Genomic DNA, 19,259 nt, shown 5'->3' with positions numbered 1-19,259 from the left:
TATAGGCTGCTCAGATTTTCAGAGTCTTGAAAAATATTAGTTTCAAAAAAATTCATACTCTTATAAATTAAAAACGTTTTCAGATTTCATTTGTGTTATCATATGTTTTTAGTAACTTGGAAAAGGAAAGACTAAAGTTTATGTAATAGCGAGACAAGTAAATATAGTTGTAAGAGGCGAGCGGGTGATAACTTAACAGTGATTGTTAATTGAAAAATGGAATCTGAGATTGTATGTATCCTTAAAATTTGAATTCTTTTTTGTCTTAGTTCATTTTTCGATTGCACGACCACATAGTAACAGGCATCCACATCATCAATAGTCTCACTGGTTCAATTTAGTTTTGATTTCATTTCTTTTGAGTCGAGAATCTATTAAAAACAGTCCATGATTGTGTAGTCATATGAGATCATTGCTTCCACAAGCATTAATAATTCCACTGGTTCAATTCCACTTTGATTTCATTTCTTTTGAGCCGAAGATCTATCAATAGCAGTCTCTTTACCTCACAGAGATAGGCGCCTCATAAAAGAAAGGGTGAGCTCTGTACATTCTACCCTCTACTTGCGGGGAAAGACGAAAATGTCTTTTTACACATAGAAATAGGGGTTTCACAAAAGAAATGACAAGATCTACGTATATTTTATGCTCTACTTATACGACTACACTAGATATCTTATTGTCGTTGTGTTATTACTTTTAAATCGTTTTATTTTTCTTGCATGGAGTATAATTTTACTTATTGACATGAGATACATGTACAAAGCACGTGCACTAAACTAGTATACATAACATAGACGACATAAACATAGCATTGTATATGCTGAGATTTTTATAATATGTTTAGGGAGTTAAAATTTTTTGTAATATTGAAAACAGAAGTTATTTGTATAATTTTTAGAAAATTTAGTACATGTGAGCATCAAAATTAGGACATGCTCGAACTCAAAACTCAACGAAGGCCGAACACAAATTCTTGATGTTAGCATTGGCCCACTTGCCTAACCAATTTAACTTACTTGGGCCACCCACTAAATCGAATGAACATTTTACTACAAGCCAGCAAACTTTTCTGTTGGCCTTTTATGCTTCTGAAGAGAAGTTGCGAACTATTACAGCTAGCTACAGTATTTGAATAAGTATCATTTAACAACATTTGCATATTAGATTTTGAGTTTCGTTGTCTAATGATCATTGATGAAATTTTAGGAAGCGAACTCTTCATCTAGAAAATTTCTGTTAAAATGTGCGTGCCGGTTACACTGATTTAGCACATTTTGACTCACAATGCCATGTTACACTGATTTAGCACATTTTGACTCACAATGAATTACATATGCAATTCTTTTCACAATCAAATTAGGCAGAAAATATAAATTTATGACATCATATCCCGTGGTGCCCATAATTGGAGTTCGAAATAGCAACATATTTATCCCCTGACCCCTGCCCATATATATTGAAAGTAGAAAAGCGTAGAGTGTATGCCAATCGTACGTGAACACCTAGAGAACTCCCAAGATGATTTAAGTGCAAGAATAAAATTAAAAGATAATGGAAAGTGAAAACCACACAAATCAGAGAACCATAAAGTACACAACAATGGTACTTATGAGCAATCTCAACTACGGAATGTATGATCACCAAAACTTATGTACATAGACATCGTCTAGTTACTATATATACTCTAGCTTAGTACTAACTAGAGTAGTTCATAATACACCCAAAACACAAAAATACCCAAAATGACAAAATATTAATTGTCTAAACAAAAATGAAACCAGCCAATTAGTTGGTGCATTGTAGTTCCAACACCGGATTAGGGGACTACATATTAATACACAATATATACTAGCTAGCACTAATAATCAATTTTTTAGTCAACTAAGCAAAAGTCCCTTGACATTTAGGCTGCATGGCGAAGAAAAGTTCAACCTCTGGACCTTGAAAATACCCATTCTCCGGTGGCTTCCTTTTATCTACACCGCAGCTCCGCTTCTTCCTCGGCGGCGGCGGTGGCACCATCCTCACCGGAATTTGACACTCGTCTCGCTTCGGCGTCGAACATCCTTCTTCTATTTCCATCATCGTAACATCCTCGTACCCTTTTGTCTCCATAATAGTAATTTTTTTAAATTCTAACAGAGCACAAAATATTCCCTTTTCCTTTACAGGTTTCAGGTTTTTATGTATGCAAGTTGTCGAATGAATATGAAAAACGTGTGAAACAAGTGTCGCATATAAGGAAGGAGTTGAAGTAGCGTACTTGGGACACCTTTTTATTTAATTTAATGTACAGTAAATAAAAAGGTAAATCTGGAAGGTGCCAAGGAGAAGTGGAAAAGTTTATATGAGGACAGCTAAGTAGGATTTGCTGTCCACGTGTGGGTACCAAAGAACATTCTGGTTTGACGTGGAACAAGATATACGTGGCGCATTTTGAGCCGCCAACCACAAAAGGAGGAAGTTTTTTTGGCGGGACGATCAACGCAACGTTGGGTTCGAATTTCAGCCACTAGAACAATGCTAGGGTATGAAGTCACTACTATTTTTTATTTTTATTTTTTTGTCACTTTTTGTTTTACAAAAGTTAAATTTAATTAAATTTTAAAGCTAAAATATTAATTAAAATTTATATAATTTGACTTATGAAAAGTGAAACGTGACATGAATGGGAAGAGTCCTCGAGCACAACTATGGAAATCGGTATATGCTGAATTTATATATGTCATTTTGAATTTGAAGAAAATGAACTTAAGGATTTTTCGGCAGATTGAGCACACAGTTGAAGATGTAGCTAAGAAAATTACTTGTATATGTTGTGTTCGAGCTACTGTCCCGACAAAAGAGTTACTGGATAGTTGTAACTTGTAGTGATGGTTGTTGCTTAGTAACTTGATTTGAGAAGCTAGCTGTATTGGTTAAGTTTCAGCTTTGTAATGGTACTATTTTTGGTGATTAATAAAATTATGAATTACTACCAAAAAAAAGAGAACATGGATGGAGTACTTCCTTAATTAGATGTTTGATTTCAAGTTATGAATATAAAAAAATATTTAATAAAAAGCGTTATTCCTAACTATGAACTGGTTATGGGCCCATTTAAGGCCTATGATCTCATCTGTACTAATCTGCAATAAGCCCAGCTTCTTCCTAAACGTTATAAGCCCAGTGAAACTAGTGTACTCTTTCACTTCATCAATGTACCAATACTGTATTTCTCAGCAATTTGTATCTTAAAAAAAAAAAGTGATAAGCTTCTCTCTTGACTGATTCTAATTTCTCTCTTAAAAACCATCAAACATTTTAAGGATTTGAACATTTTCATGTATTGTTTTGTTTTCAAAAAGATTGGTATAGAAAGGAAAGGAAAGCAATCAAACATTCCCCTATGGATTTGTTTATACTTGCATTCTTTTCACTATTATTATTGAATAAGGGGTGTCAGATGACGAATTTGATTGCGATTGAGCATGTTCAAATAAACTGAACTAATAATTGTATGTACTCATAAAAAGTTGCTTACATTGAAATAAACTGAAATAAAATAAACTTTAAAACCAGTGTGAATGAGGCAACACTAACACTCATAGTTTTATTAATTCTAGAATATCATGTCTTTTAACAAAACGTTTGTATATTACTATATTTTTAAAAAACTTTAAAAAGATAACAAGGCATGAGGTGCGGAAAACTTCTGATTAATAAATTACGTAGTCAGCACCCAACAAAGTTGATGGCATGACTCATAGAAGTTCAAACAGTTGATATTTAGTGTGTGCTATTGTTTAAGAAAAGAATCACTCTAATTTAATTCTTTTATTGGGCATTTTAGATTTAGGTAGGTATGTGCATTGGTCGGTTCGGTTCGGTTCAATTTTATATATTATTAGTTCGGTTTATCGGTTTTTAATTTTTAAATATGTTAAACCAATAACCAAATCAATAAAATATTTTTTATCGATTTTTAGTTCTTAAAGGTTCGATTTTCGATTTAATCGATAAGAAAATATTCATAAAATAGAAATAGTAGTAACTAACATGAAAAATAATTGAACCTTTGTTGCAACCAAAAATCCTACATAATGTATTTTAATTTACAAGAAGTTTTAAGTTTGAACTAAATATTGTTAGAAGAAATTAAGAGTGTATAATTGAAATAATAGATTTGTTAATTGGTAGAAGTTAAAAAGAAATTAAGAGAAATATATAATAAGTCATATATATATATATATATTCTTATTGGGTTATCGGTTTACTCAATAACCCAATAAGAAAAAATCGAACCGAGCCAATAACCTAATAATTTTTTTTGACAAAACTATTAACAAATCGTTAACCCAATAACTCAATAAGAATAAATTAATAATATTTTTATCAATTCAATTTATCGATCAATTTGATTTTTGCACACCCCTAAATTTAGGGAATAAACGTGGTGTATTCAAAATGAATTTCAACTTTTCTTGAAACATTAAAATATAAAAGGCATCGTTGAAGAATAATTAAGCAGTGTGAAAACGCGGATTTTTGGTGGGTCTTAGCACATGTGCCTAATTAATTAGGAATTTGTAGTGGGTGGAACTGGATGGCGTGTTGTCCTAACAAGAATACTCTCAAAATCCTAAAAAGTTATGAGAGAGTGGCAAGGGCAAGCATTCATTCATTCATTCATTCAGAGCTCTCATATTCAAGCTCGGAGTATAGAATCACCTTTGACAGAAAGTGCTTTATGTTAATAGTAGGATTTTTCAGCTTAAATTTAAATTAATCGAATTCCAATATGAATATAAAAAAAATAAGTAGGAAATTGGAATAAAAAAGTCATAACAATATTATTCAATTTTCTAAGAACTTAAGATCTCTCTCTTTTTTAAAAAAAAAAAAGACAAGAGGGCGATTGATGATGATTCGACTCCTACACAACTATGACGCAAAAAGTAGATCAAAGGAATTAAAATTGTCGGGCACCATTATGTTTAATTGTTAACCAAGGGTCCTTATTAACTTTACAAAAATAGAAAACGTTTGTGTATATTTTACGCTTTCCAAATTAGATTTAATAAAATTTTAATTAATACGTTGTTGCGGTTGTTATCGACTACAAATGCTATTCCTGTCAAATTGGGGGATCATATAATTATGTGGTTCGAGAAAAGGAAAGAAAAAAGATAGTAGTACTCCATTTGAAAAATAATTGGTCAGAATTGTTGACGTAGTAGGACCCAAGACTTATTCAATCCCTTTCGGCCCATCTTCCCCCTTGCCTGTAACAAAGTGTAAAAGTAAGCTTTTTCATTTTTAATTTTTATATAGCCTAGCTGTACGTTACTTCGCTGTTCCCTTCATTTTAAAGTTTGTTTTATGCTATAAATAGCCAGCCACCTATACGTTGCGCTCTTTCATTATTCTCCGCGTTTATTTCCCATCTTTCTTTAAGAAAACTGCTCAAAAGTAACCTACCACATTCAGATTTGGTATGATCTCTCTTCTCTTTCCCTCAATTGGGTTCCTCTTTTTATGTTTTTTGTTGCAGTTTTTATGTGTATTCGTGTTTGTTTTTTTCCACATCTTTATCAATGGAGTAATGCTCTTTCTTACGGTTCCTTTCTTTCACATTTTGTTGCAGTTTTAGGTGTTCCCTTTTTGGTACGTGCAAGATTGGTGTTTTTATTTTTAATTAAATCTTTTCCTTGTTTTTACTTTGGAGTTTCAATAAGGATATATATATATAGTTTCAGTGAGTAGTTTGTTTCAGATTTCGTTGCAGTTTTAGAGTATTCTTGTATGTTTTGGCCAAGATAGTCTTTTTACTCCCTCCGTTTCATTTGTTTGTTTGTTTTTACTTTGGACGGAGTAATTTGAATATTGTGGTTTTAATCATAGATACGTAAAAAAAAAATGTTTAATCTCGTGGTCTTAAACATGTTATGTGAGAAGTTAGAATTAACGAGTTTCCAAAAAAAAAATAAAGAGAAGGAAAATGACATTCTTTTTAATCAGCGGAGTATCTTCTAGTTTTGTTGATCTTCCCCTTTTTGTTGTGGTAATGTGATTGAATGGCTTGTCCCTTTGTATCATTGTGTGGTAAAGATTCAGTGTTTACAAGGACTGATCTTTTTCCTGGCCTGTTTCTTCCCTTTTTTTAAAAGCAAGAGTGGTTAATGATGAATAGACTATTACCAATGTTGTGGAGATGGTCGGTTAAAGAGGAATACACTCTGGTGCACTGTTTGATTGTTAACTCTTGGATGATGTTCTCTTATTTTTTTTAAGATCAAGATTGAATTTTGATCAACAGCTAATGAAAAATGATATTCAAGTTAATTGAGGCTCCTGGTAGATATAACATCAGTTTTTGATTCTTTCCAGTTTTATCAGAAGGAGGGACATCCAATAAAAATTCATTTCTTATAATATGCTAATTAAGCAGAGTATTAAGCTTTTGAATTAAATTCTATTAGTAATTCTTATGAAGCTGGAGAAGCCATGTTTGAGGTTTTAGATCTTTTCCGTTATTATCTGGACATTTTAGTCTCCCTTATGTTGATTTGCTCGTGATAATAGTTAGTCAATCACCATAGAACCAATACCAAAGACGCTTCTTTTGCAGTTGTGTTTATTCCTCCCAGTCCTTTCGTGGGAGCGGATTCCTATTAGAGGAGCTTAAGGCATGCATCTTTCTATTGTTGTGGAGGGAACAAGTATTATCAGTTCTATAACTCATGAACTCCAATTTTAATTGAGATTTATCCGATCTCTCAATAGCCTTATCGTCTATACTTTAGGAGAGTTTCGACAGCACTTGTATCTAATTTGTGTGTCAAATTCTAATTTCGATGTTTATATTGTTTTAGATCCTTTAGAACAAAATGGAGCATGAAGACAGTTACAAGCGAGTTTTGGAGCCAAAATACGAGTGCCTTCTCTTTGGTAAGTCTATATATCCGTTATATGTTCTCCTTATAAAGGAAGACTGCCTTGTGTATTTATTTCTAAAAATGTTTCTACCTCAATTTTCAGATGTTGATGATACACTTTATCCTCTAAGCTCTGGTATTTCTGCACAATGCACGAAGAATATCATTGGTAAATTGTAGTTCTCTTTAAATTGATATTTCCTTGAATAATTGCTTCCTAGATAAATGTTTGTTGGATCGGATGATCAATAATCTTCCCACTTAAATGTTTGTTTAGATTATATGATTGAAAAGCTTGGCATTGATGAGACTAAAGTTCCAGAAATGTGCATAAGCTTATATAAGGAGTACGGAACAACCATGGCTGGTCTCAGGGTAAGATTGTTGCTTGTGTAAATCAACTCTGCACAGTTAGTCTGGGCTGTTCATATGCTAAATTTGGTATTCAATTTTTTCAGGCCATTGGTTACGACTTTGATTATGACGACTACCATAGGTACCACTTCTTCTCTATGTTTCCTTACACGTCCCTTTATACTGTTTTTGAATGAGAAGTAGCTTATCCGATCTTTCATTTACAGTTTTGTACATGGGAGACTACCTTATGAACTTTTAAAGCATGACCCTGTTCTGAGGAATCTTTTGCGCAGTTTGCCTGTTCGGAAAGTTGTAAGTCACATATACTTTTTCCATAGCACTACAAACAAGCCAGTACCTTAATGACCGTATAGTCTTTGTAGGACAATGTTGATGTAATGTGCATACTTGTGATTGAAACAGATATTTTCAAATGCAAATGAAGCCCATGTGGCAAAAGTTCTGAGCAGGCTGGGATTAGAGGACTGCTTTGATGATATCATATGCTTTGAGACTCTGAATCCTACCAACAACGACAACAAAAGCAATGTTGGTGAGTCTGTTGACCAATCTAGTTTCATTCACTCTTGTGACGTTTCAAATATATTGACTAATACGAGATACTGTTTCTCCTTCCAGAATCCCCTAGGTCTCTTATTGTTTGCAAACCCTTCGAAGAAGCCTATGAACAAGCCTTTAAAATAGCTAATATTAACCCTCAGAAGACGGTACATACTTAGCCTTGATTTCTGTATTTCCGTCTTTAAACAATTTATCTGAATTCTAACCTAATCCTTTTATCTTTCTGCTTTCCTCAGCTGTTCTTTGATGACTCAGTCCGTAACCTTCAGACTGCTAAGCTCACGGGCCTTCATACTGTGTGGGTAAGTTGAATTACTTGACTTTGGGAGCCGCAAAAGTAAAAAGAATCTCACTTTCCTCCTCCTTAATTCTTACTAATATGACGTGAATTTTCACTTATTTGGTATAGGTGGGTGCCTCACATAGAACAAAAGGTATAGATAATGCACTAGAAAGCATACATAACATGAAGGAAGCATTACCGGAGTTATGGGAGGATGTTAAACCAGACATTCGTTACTCAGAAAAGACTGCAATTGAAGTGAGAGTTTAGTTGTGTAATCTCACAATAAAGACAACCATAGTAGTATTTATATAATTTTTTACTTTCATTTTCTTTTTTCTAGTGTCCTCTTTTGTCCGTTAACCTGAATAAACGTCGTTTCACTGGTTTCAGTCCTCTAGCTTATATTATTATTGCTTAGTGGATGTGAAATTTCTCATGTGGCTATAGCTGTAATAACTTCTCTTAGAAGTAAGTTTTGGCATGTAAAGCCAATGATGGCTGCTGGAACATGTTTGAATATAAGTATTTTCGTTTGTGACTGACTTTCAATGCAACCACCTTTCATCTTCAACGTCTTGCTTCAGTTTATTTATCCTTCTTTTTTTGTTGAATTGATTTCTGGAGTCCCATAAATGTCAAAGCGTTTATTATTATGTCTTGTTAATTACCACAAGCCTCAGCATGTTGAAAGCCATATTTTGGTCTTTGTGTTTTCCCTCTAATATTGGTCCCAATTCAAAGAGTGTATATGTATACAATCGAGCAGCAATTAAAGAAGGAATGCCTGTAATGAAAATAAGATTATTCCAAATGCCACTGATATGGTTGAACTATAGAGTCCAAAGCTACAAAGTCCAACAGACGATGCAAATCTCCATGCTGATACTATTGTTGATGGATGTTGGAAAAGTTCACAAGCTTATAGCTTTATGAACTAAATCGTGTGAATGCTTCAAACTTTAGCAACATGTAGTTCTAGCCAATCGAGAATCGACATGGACTCAAACACAACACTGATTGAAATAATGTAGTAGGGATTTAATAGTCAAGAAGGTCACCTCACATCAATGATATTTCATGCGTAATCAAAGATGACAGAAGAAAAAGATGTGCAAGAACTCTAGGGGTGTTATACTGTTAAATGTCAAATTTCTAGCTTCCAGTGTTGCAATTCATTTGAAGCAAACATAAGCAAAGGGAGACCACGTAAGTGCCAGCACTCATGATAGAATCAAATAGTTCAGTTTGTTAAAATATTCCGAATGATCAATTATCAACAGGTTCCCCACAAGAGAGAGCATATATAACTCTGCCTTTCCATCCTTGCAGCATCCAGTTGCCATCTTCATCCACTAAAAAGTCCTTATGGTATTGCAGTTGCACCTTGGCCCTCACTTCGTTAACTATGTTCGGTTCTAATGGAATCTGCCTAAAGCCAGCTCTCTAGTTTCTTAACTGCCATTGCTTATACGGTTCTGGCCTCTCAACTCTTGCAGTACCTTCCCAAGCCACAATGTTCATGATTTCCTTCCCGAAATTCACCTTCTCAAACAGCAATCTCTCTTGATTTTCACGTGGTACAGTTGCCTCCATCATGTCAAACAGAGAAGAGTAGTGGAATAGTGCCTCTTTAAATCGAGTTTCAAAGAAACTTGAGTTATGTGTCCCGTTAATGATTCCATGAAGGAAAACATCAGGCTTTATTTGCTTAATCAATCTTAGAACATCATCCCTTGGACTGTTTTCGCTTGCTGTTTCATCAGGCACATATATGAGCCGGTATAAGCAATTAACAACAAGCATCTCACTTTTGTTTATCTTGAGATCATTTAGCTGGATAGAATCCCATTTCTTAGCTATAGCATTATACTCAAAAGGGACATTAAATCTCCTGCAATACTTAGCTAGTTGACGCCCTGTCTCCTCAACTCTTTCTGCTGGTCTGAATCCAGGTTGTGGAAAGTCTATTCCTGTAATCCGAAGTATTGGAGGTCCTGATGGCCTAAGGGAAATCCCCTGAATGAAACATGGCCACTGGAAACCATACAGAATACCAAAATCAATTATGTGTATACTTGTTGCTTCCCTCGTCAGCATCCCAATTGACTCGCCAGCAAATATGTTAGACAAAGCTGTAACATACACCTGAAACAAAGGCGAACGAAGGATCTAAAGTCAGTAAGTTCAGAATGACCGCAAACTTATTATATAGTACATGTTCAATAAACGTCCTTTTTTGGCATGTGTGCGTAGTTATAGCAATAGATTCAGTTGAACCTGCTTCTGACCTGAAAGGCTTTTAATATGTCTGCAGCAGTTATTGTCCTCATTGCAAAAGCTGCATACAGTTCTATTCCAGTGCCAGCCAAACGAGCCTCGAGAGCATCAGCAAAGTAGTGTGCCATTCTTTCTGTTGCTTCACCATATGGCGCTTCAGCTTTTCATGGGCAATCCTAGTATCATAATTTGCCACAGCTTGTGCACACTGAGTTAACAGCCTCCACAAATCTACTACATTCGCGGTGACTCATTCTGCACCACCTTGTGGCCTTCCTGATACCAAACGGTATCTAAATGAGCACAAAACAGTCCGCAAACTCACAAACAGTCCACACGCATAAGACATTAAATGGAAACAACAAACACAAACTTAAACGATAAAGAAGATAAGTAACTTAACGCAAGGATAACTCATAATGGAGCAACTAAAGAGTGTACTAATACTCTAAAACCTCTACAAAATAACTTAACAAGCACCACGTTCTTATGGAACACAAGAGGAACTCGATTCACTCAAGCACTCACGTTTCTAGCCGTTTCACAACACAAATGGAACCTTTCACTTGTGATGTTCAAAGTTGGTGGTCTACTCTCTTCTTGAGAGGAAAATGGTGTTTCAATGTTACAATGTTCATTCAAAATAAGCTAAGGAGTGCAAGACTAAAAGGATCCTATAAATAGTCTATTACAAAAGTCATGAGGAAAGGACCCTTCTACCCTTAATGAAAGGGGTGGGTTTGGGATGCAAAAGTGGACAGCTTTGGTGTGTTTTGTAACACCTAAGGAAATTCCTCACATGTTAATGCATATACTCCTTTGGGTGGCTCCAATACGTCCATTTTCATAAACGTGTCTTGAAGCCTTTGTAGTTCCCGAGCTTGACTCCTAGTGATTGGTCTCGAGCCCATGATACCCGTATCACTTCCTCGCTTTGGTATTCTTGATTGAACATACAGTGGCTTCTTACACTATTGAACCACCAGCATTCTTACAACACGGCGGATTGCTATAAAATCCAGGATTCCTGGAAGGACAAAGAAGTGTTGTATCATACACCTCTGTCTGATCTAATTCCTCTACACAACTTGCCAAATACTTTCTACTACTTGTCCCTCCTACAGAGTCACTAAAATCCTCATAAAATCCTCATAACGCTAAGGGTATTTTTGACCCTTTTTCCGTACAATAATTCACACAAGTATGTTGAATTAATTGTTGATCTACATAAAGAGCATCATAAAATGATTTCTCTGTAGCTTGTAGAGCTAAAGAATCATGAAGCATACAAGACCTATTCTCCAAGTCCTCCTCCTCTTCCATAATAAGCATATTGTTTATGTAATTAAGGACTCCATCAAAGTAATCACATGCCAGAGATGAGTGATTATTTGATTCCATTTCAAGAATAAAAACTGTTCAAAAGATTTTCATCTAATTACATTATTATTATTATGTGGTACATTGTTTCTTTTTTTCAGACAAATGATGAATAGTCAGTACACTTATTTTGCAGCCTCACTTTCTTGGAAACACAGGTAGAATAGCCTTGTCACTTGGGTTGAATCGTAGCCGCCCTGAGCTGACTATTATTTTCAATATGTTTAAATAACCTCGGGTAGAAATGCAAGTAAAACCGTGTTCGATAGACCAGTCGGCCCTTCCCGGATTCCGTGGGAGTTTTAGAACACGGACTGCCTTTTTATATGTCTATGTTTAAAATTTTGATGTGAGAAAACACTTATACTAGTACGTTATTTAAAATCAATTGCAACAAATATTTATAATAATACGTGTAAGTTTGTAATGTGAAAGAAAGTGAAAAACATTTTAGAACTGATTAAATTTATATTTAAACGTGTGCACATAACTGTCATCGAACCATCATACCACTTGTTATAACTAACACTTTGATTTTGATGAAGCATATTTGTTTACTCTGAAAAAGAAAACTGATTATTCATAGTAACCTACTAAAAATAATTTTTATTAAGGATATACTTATGTGACAGAAATGTGAAAATACATATCATGATGGATCACGGATCACCTCACACTTTAACTCAAGTTTGTTTAAGAGGAAGTGTCTAAAATGGAATATTTTGACATGAATTAGAGTGTATAATCAAAACACGTTTGAGTTCAAGTGTAAAAATGAAAATGGAGAAATAATATGTGTTTGGCCTACAATTATTGACGTGGGATGTAATCATTTCATAATTACGTTATTGGTTTGACCATCTAGATAGTAAAAGCATCAGAGAAAATGACAATCACAAAACAAAAAGCGGCATACGATGTTGGAAGATAGTGGTATTTTACACTTACGACTCAATTATTAAATCAAAAAACAAAGTACTATGATGTTTTTTAAAAAAATTCCAAACGTCAATTCTATGTCAAGCTAAATTGACAAAACTATAGCAACAATCAAATTATGGACCAGCTTCGTTCCCCCAACAACTAAAATCTCTTCATTTCCATATGAGGCTGCCAAGGCCTACAAATCCAAATAAATGTTGTTAATGATGGTATTTGAGTCAAGATGTTGACACCACTTAATATTTATCGTTTTAGTTGTGGATGAAGTATAAGATTGAGTGTTTTTATTTCAATAATTTAGAGGCCGTTTGGACATAAAAAATATTCCCTTTTTTTTATTTTTTTTTTTAATTTATTAAAATTGTGGTGTTTGGCCATGAAAATTTTAAAAATTATTCCAAAATTATTTTCTGAAAAATGAAAATAGATTTTTGTTGTCTTCACTATTTTTCAACTCTTATTATTATTACATATAACCTCAATTTTTTAAATTTTTACACAAAGCCCTCATAATGTTTAAAAGTTCTAAGTGTTTAGTCACTGATGCAATCAATGATGATTTTTTTTCATAATTGCTGATTGAACAGTGATTAATACAACAATATCACCATCTTTCGGCTTAGATTGCATCTAAGATATTTTTGCATTATCTTTCTTCAATTTTGTTTTGCATTATCTTTCTTCAATTTTTGCATTATCTTTCTTCAATTTTTGCATTTCGGTTGATTGAACATGTTTGCATTATCTTTCTTCAATGGAAAAAATACATAAAGTTGCATATTTAAGTATTAAATTACAAAAAATAACAATACTTTTATCAAATTACATTTTGTAGCATATGTATTTGTATTTTTGTAGCAACAATTTGCAAAAATACATATCGATCATAAGGGCAGTAAAAATCATATGTATTTGTATTTTTGTAGCAGCAGTTTGCAAAAATACAAAATACAACTTGCTATATTATGTAATTATGAAACTGTTGCTATGAAACTCATAATTAAGGAGATAAGTATGCTATTTCTGAATTTTTCAACAGCTTGAGTTAATTTTTGCAATTGGGAAAACTGAAAAGTTATTTGAGAACAAGCGAGGACCTAGTGAAGATCCAAATCAAAAAACAAATGATGCGTCTAATAATGCTTCTTAACAAATGATCCAAATCAATCATTTTATCTCATGTAATTCTGATGCTTGTTAAGAGAGTCATTAGTTGTCAATCTTTGTTCTCGAGTGCTATTTTCTTCGTTAATGCAAACTTGGTTCGAGTAATGAAAGTATCTATATATAAAAATCACATTTGGTTGTATGTTAGTAGGTAAATTAGTAGTTGAGTGATGTTGATAGTCTTTAAAAACTAAGGGCATAAAATCATATTTAAAAAAGATTTTTTAAAAGTCTTAAAAAATCTTTCAACTCCAACTTCAACTTCAAAAATTTTTAGTTTTCATGGTCAAACGGCTACTAAACTTATGTAACAGTTCACGTAATTCCATGTATGGTATATTTAATTTGAGAAGCCACCATTTTTTAAATTTGATTTTCAGTTCACGTAATTCCATGTATGGTATATTTAATTTGAGAAGCCACCATTTTTTAAATTTGATTTTCATTTTACTTGTTATTTTTGACAAATAAAAAAACAAAGAATCATATTTTAATCTTAACATTAATTAGTTATTACCAGGGATAACATGGTAAATTTGAACGGAGGGAGGGAGTACATTCTAAGAATATTCACATGTCTTGGCTACTTTTTTAAATTACTATGATCATCTTGATCAAATTCTTTTTGGGGGATAATCATGGCGTCCGAACCAGCTTGTCTGCACCTTGATTAATTCTATCGGATATCTGTCACTCCTCACCAGCAACAAATACCAGATTATTCTATCCATCAAGGCTAGAACAGATAGGAAGAGATCACCTAGTGTTCTTGTCATTTTGAGAACATAATCTTGATCAAAATTCAAATCGAAAGATATACCTAATACCCAAATCTTGTTACACACCAGCCAAAAAAAATAATATTGAACTGCCAAGAGAAGTAAAGTTGCAATTTCAAGATTAGCAAAGACTAATCCTTTCTAGAGCCAGCATTATTATGTACAGAATTAGCTAGAAAACACATTGTTTTTGGCTACATAGCAGGACATCCCTATGAACTAAGTTTGACCAACAAGCATGTCTTCAGATACTTCTATGCTGGCACCCAACACGAGCTAGCACATACTACTCGACCTTTCCAACCCTGTAACATCCATTTACCATCCTCGTCAAACACAAAATCACGGTGGTATCCCGCCTTCACCTTGCACCGTAACTTCTGCATGAGTTGTTCGTTTAAGGGAAGAAGCTTGAATCCAGCCCTCATGTTGCGGACCTGCCATTGCTTGTATGTCTCGGGCCTCACAACCCTCTCGGAACCCTCACAAGCAATGACATTCATTGCCTCACGTCTATAAAATTCTTGTTCAAAATGCAACCTCTGCTGATCATCACGGGGTAAAGTAGCATCAAACATGTCAAAGAGAGTTGAGTAGTGGAAGAGGGCCTCCCTGAAGCGAGTGACAAAGAAGGGTGCACTGTAGGATCCATTGATTACAGCTTGCACAAAGATATCCGGATTCATTTTTCTAATTAAGCTCAGAACAGCATCCCTTGGACTGTCCAACACCACCGTCTCATCCAGCAGGTTCTCAAAACGAAAAAGACAGTTCACAGCAAGAGTCTCACCACTTACAAGTTCCAAGTCCTCAATTTTGATATCCTCCCAATTCTGTATTGCTATGGCATTATATTCAAATGGTACATTAAAGCGCTCACAGTATTTTGCCAAGCGGCTCCCTGTCTGTTCTAAGCTTTCTGCTGGCCTGAAGCCAGGTTGGGGAAGGTCTATTCCAGTAATGCGAAGCTTTGGAGGCCCATCAGGCATCTGTGAGAGAAGCTGGATGAGTATTGGCCACTGGAAACCATATAGTATACCAAAATCTATGAGATGCAATGTCCTGGCATTTGATGCTGTGTGGAAGATCATCTTATTAGCAAAGAATATTGATATTTTCTTGAACGGGCATGCAGAAAGGTAAACCCCATATGCTTTTAATTTCTCAGCAGCAGTGATCTTTTTTGGAGCAAGGGCAGCATATAGTTGAGTGCCAGTGCCAGCCAACCGGGCTTCAATTCCATCAGCAAATACACTGGCCAGCCTTTGGTATGCATCACCAACAGGAGAACAATGCTGCCTGATCTGCTTCAGCTGTTCATACGGTGTCCTGCGGTCGTCAGCAGCAACAGATTGTGCACAGCTAACTAAGAGAGTCCTTAGATCCACAGCTTCGGTTTTAGTCCCTTGTTTCTTAGCACGAGTTTTTCCACCATTTGATCCATGTGCTTGTCCATTCTGATCTAAACTCTTGTCTACCGCCATTTCTGACTTGACATCACCACATATTGTCTCGCCTTTATCTGTACAAAGCAGAACCCTGTCAAACATCTCTGATAACTCAACCTCCTCCTCCACATATATTGCTGATTGTTTGTTGCTCCTTTCATCTTCATAATCACTGTCCTCGGGATACTGATGCTTTCTTCCTTTCGTGTCATTAGGTGAGTGATTCCTCTCATCCTTCTCTGCCTTGACCACCGCCTCTTTGTTCACTTCTTCCACCTTTGGAGGAAATGTATATTTATCCAAATCAATGACAAATTGACTAACATTTGGAAGGAATTTATTAGCTTCCTCCATCCCTCTCTTGAATTGTAACATAGACTCGCTATCAGTAAACACGTTTGAAAGGACATTAGGATTTAAAAGAGAGTCCATATGGACATTCAGGTTAGTAGAGTTGTTTAAAGAAACATGGGACCTCGCTGAGTTACTCTGCAGCAAAGGTTGGGTGGAGTACTCTGATGGACTCCTCCCAAAAGGCAACCTAGACTTGCCAGGATCAACAATCCAGTGAGGATCGGTGGAATTACTGTGGGTATTGCTACTACTTGTACTATGGTCACTGTAAGTCTGGAAAATGCTGTCCGGGCTAGGGCTTTCTAACTGATGGTCAACATAATATGGAGTACGATAGGGTGAAGGAGGGTAAGTCTTGCCAAGTGCTTCATATAAGGACTTCTCAGCAGCTTTTAAAGCCAGCGGATCATGAAACATGCTCGGTTTATCTTCAATATTCTCCTCCATAAGTATCTGGTTTAGGTACTTGAACAGAGAATCCGAATCGTGGTCATCTGGAGAGTCCACTTCCGAGCTGACGTTTGGGGATGGAGCAAAATTACCAATGTCTAGGCTTGAGGCAGTGTATGGGACACCAAAAGCTACATAGTCATTGTAATAACTTTGAGGAGGATTCAGTGAACCCTCAAAGCTAGACAAATTGATCTGATCATCGAACTCGAAAGTGTATACAGGATCAGGCAACGGAACGAATCGAGGATCCATAATAGTTGTGTATAAACAATCTACAGAAAGAAAGAAGATAAAATAAAAAGGGTCACAAAGGGGAGAAAAGGGATGAAACAGGCATTATTGGGTTGAAATAAACAATGAGAATATACTAGAATGAGCATATATTGAAAAATTATACACGCTAATATCAATATAAAACATCAAAACAATAGAAAAACTAGAACCCTAAGATATTGCAAAAGCTTTAATTTAATGGCCACATTTAAACTAACTATTGAAATTATTTTTGAAAAAAACAACTTTTTTCCAACTTCATCTCTGGAAAGATCCAATAATAAACAGCCAAAAGGCAAAAAAGTTACTAATTTTCCTGAGACTACTAACATGAAGTAACTTATAGAGATACAAATTTATTAAGCACAAAAATCATCCGTGGAAAACATAAATACTAATATAACTACATATCCAGTGTAATCGGGGACTCGGGAGGATAGAATGTACGCAAACCTCACCACTACCTTAGCTGTTCCCGAACATAAATACTGATCTAAAACCCATTAGTGACAATAAATAAATAAATAAAACACCAACAATATCACCTATTGATTCAAATCAAAGAACAAAAAGTATGACTCAAAATGGACACACGAAAATAACAATAATAATAAAAAGAAAGATAAAGAAGCACAGAATATGAAAGAAAAGAAGGAACAAGGATCCAATCTGAGTTGCAAATGAAAGAGAACACAAACCCAAAACATAACACCATGTTTTTCTTCGTTTCTTGGTAACTTTGAGGGTTTTTTTTTTTTCAAAAAAAAAAAAAAAGGGACATCTGAAAAACATAATATAAACAAAAACCTAATTCAGAAATGAAGAACAAGCACAAAAATCTCAACTTGAAAAGCAAAAACACCACTTTTTTTTTTCATGTACATACCTTAGGAGTAAACTGAACTGAACTGAACTGAAGAGATGACAAGCAAAATAAAGGCAGGCGCTCTTTCACTTTGTTTTTGAAGAGAAACCAAAAGGGGCTAAAGATGCAAAAAGTATCGAGCAAAAATGATGCACACGAGTCAAGGCTGCGCCAAGAAAGAAAAAGGAACCTTCTGTGAAGGAGAAGCAAAGAAAATGAAAAAGAGGAAGTGTAAAAACTGTGATGATAGATATAAAAACTTGACGGGTCGACCCGCTAACCGACAGTCAACCATGGGTCATGGATTTCATCAATCCGGGTCATCTTCTTTCTTTGTCCGTCTCTGTCTACTGTGAGAAGCTGATTGGTGTTTTTTTTCTGATTTCACACTCCCACTTTGCCCTTTAAAACGACTATATGGCGACTCTATTGATGACAATTGGTAGGGACAAAAAGGTAAGAAGTTACGAAATTCTTGATATTTTTATCAATTTTTACTAATTTATCATGATTAAACTATAAAATATGATAAATCTATAATCTATAATCTATATTTATATCTATAATATATTAAAAGTGTGAATATCTTTAGAAAAGTGATTTAAACTTTTTGTGTTTAAAAATTTTCATAATAGACAAAACTGTCATTTACCATTTTATTAAATTATTATTTAATTATTTTGTAATATTTTAGGTACCCTATTAATAGTTGGTTATCAATCTTTTCTTATTTAAACATAACTAAAAATACTATTAATTTTTAATTACTAATTCATATTTGAGGAACTAATAAATTAATCTTTTACATCTGTCTTTTTCTTATAGTGTCAAATTATATTTTTTAAATAAATATTACATTTATTTCAACTGAATGGCTATTTTTTAATAATTTTATTTCTTTATATATAATTATATTTATCAATACGAAACACACGTGTAAAACACATACATTTGACTAGTATATATATATATATATGTGTGTGTGTGAATGTCATTTGGTTTTGAGGTATATATAAGAAATAATAATTGAAATAAAATATAAAATTATTTTATTTTATATTTAGTTAGAGGTATTAGTTAGCTCCGATATTATTTATTCCATCATTTATATAATAATAAAATTTTATATAAATGTTGGAATAACTAGTATAACTAATTTCGAAATCGATCATACTG

General features: G+C 34.3%; 4 protein-coding genes and 1 non-coding gene across 6 annotated transcripts; 2 read left to right on the top strand and 3 right to left on the bottom strand.

The window, feature by feature from the left end:
- Positions 1 to 1,609: 1,609 nt before the first annotated feature.
- Positions 1,610 to 2,249, bottom strand: LOC124899383 (cyclin-dependent protein kinase inhibitor SMR4-like). The gene has a single exon (XM_047414133.1). The coding sequence runs from the start codon at positions 2,116 to 2,118 to the stop codon at positions 1,885 to 1,887; it is 234 nt and encodes a 77-aa protein (XP_047270089.1). The 5' UTR covers positions 2,119 to 2,249; the 3' UTR covers positions 1,610 to 1,884.
- Positions 2,250 to 5,292: 3,043 nt separating this feature from the next.
- On the top strand, positions 5,293 to 8,716 carry LOC107875527 (uncharacterized protein C24B11.05). Of its 2 annotated transcripts, XM_016722277.2 has the most exons (11): positions 5,371 to 5,477; positions 5,630 to 5,649; positions 6,858 to 6,933; positions 7,024 to 7,089; positions 7,198 to 7,295; positions 7,379 to 7,416; positions 7,502 to 7,589; positions 7,701 to 7,830; positions 7,917 to 8,005; positions 8,096 to 8,161; positions 8,269 to 8,716. In XM_016722277.2, the coding sequence occupies exons 3-11, from the start codon at positions 6,873 to 6,875 to the stop codon at positions 8,410 to 8,412; spliced, it is 780 nt and encodes a 259-aa protein (XP_016577763.1). In that variant the 5' UTR covers positions 5,371 to 5,477; positions 5,630 to 5,649; positions 6,858 to 6,872; the 3' UTR covers positions 8,413 to 8,716. The 2 variants fall into 2 exon arrangements, with proteins under 2 accessions (XP_016577765.1, XP_016577763.1); XM_016722279.2 differs by lacking the exon at positions 5,630 to 5,649 and having other exon boundaries at positions 5,293 to 5,477.
- A 695-nt stretch (positions 8,717 to 9,411) lies between these two features.
- LOC107873815 (scarecrow-like protein 14) lies at positions 9,412 to 10,550 on the bottom strand. Its single transcript, XM_047414609.1, is given in 2 exon segments — positions 9,412 to 10,314; positions 10,434 to 10,550. Coding segments are annotated over 2 exon segments (1,020 nt in total).
- A 2,738-nt stretch (positions 10,551 to 13,288) lies between these two features.
- Positions 13,289 to 13,373, top strand: LOC124899907. The gene has a single exon (XR_007057468.1). It is a non-coding gene; the product is annotated as a small nucleolar RNA Z196/R39/R59 family (small nucleolar RNA).
- A 1,372-nt stretch (positions 13,374 to 14,745) lies between these two features.
- On the bottom strand, positions 14,746 to 18,476 carry LOC107875528 (scarecrow-like protein 14). Its single transcript, XM_016722280.2, has 2 exons — positions 18,105 to 18,476; positions 14,746 to 17,217 (listed from the first exon to the last, which is right to left on the bottom strand). Exon 2 carries the CDS (start codon positions 17,195 to 17,197, stop codon positions 14,945 to 14,947), a length of 2,253 nt encoding a protein of 750 aa, XP_016577766.1. The 5' UTR covers positions 17,198 to 17,217; positions 18,105 to 18,476; the 3' UTR covers positions 14,746 to 14,944.
- Between the last annotated feature and the right edge of the window lie 783 nt (positions 18,477 to 19,259).

This window comes from Capsicum annuum, chromosome 6, assembly GCF_002878395.1.
Source record: "Capsicum annuum cultivar UCD-10X-F1 chromosome 6, UCD10Xv1.1, whole genome shotgun sequence".
NCBI lineage: Eukaryota > Viridiplantae > Streptophyta > Magnoliopsida > Solanales > Solanaceae > Capsicum > Capsicum annuum.
This window is presented reverse-complemented; position numbering and strand designations above follow the sequence as displayed.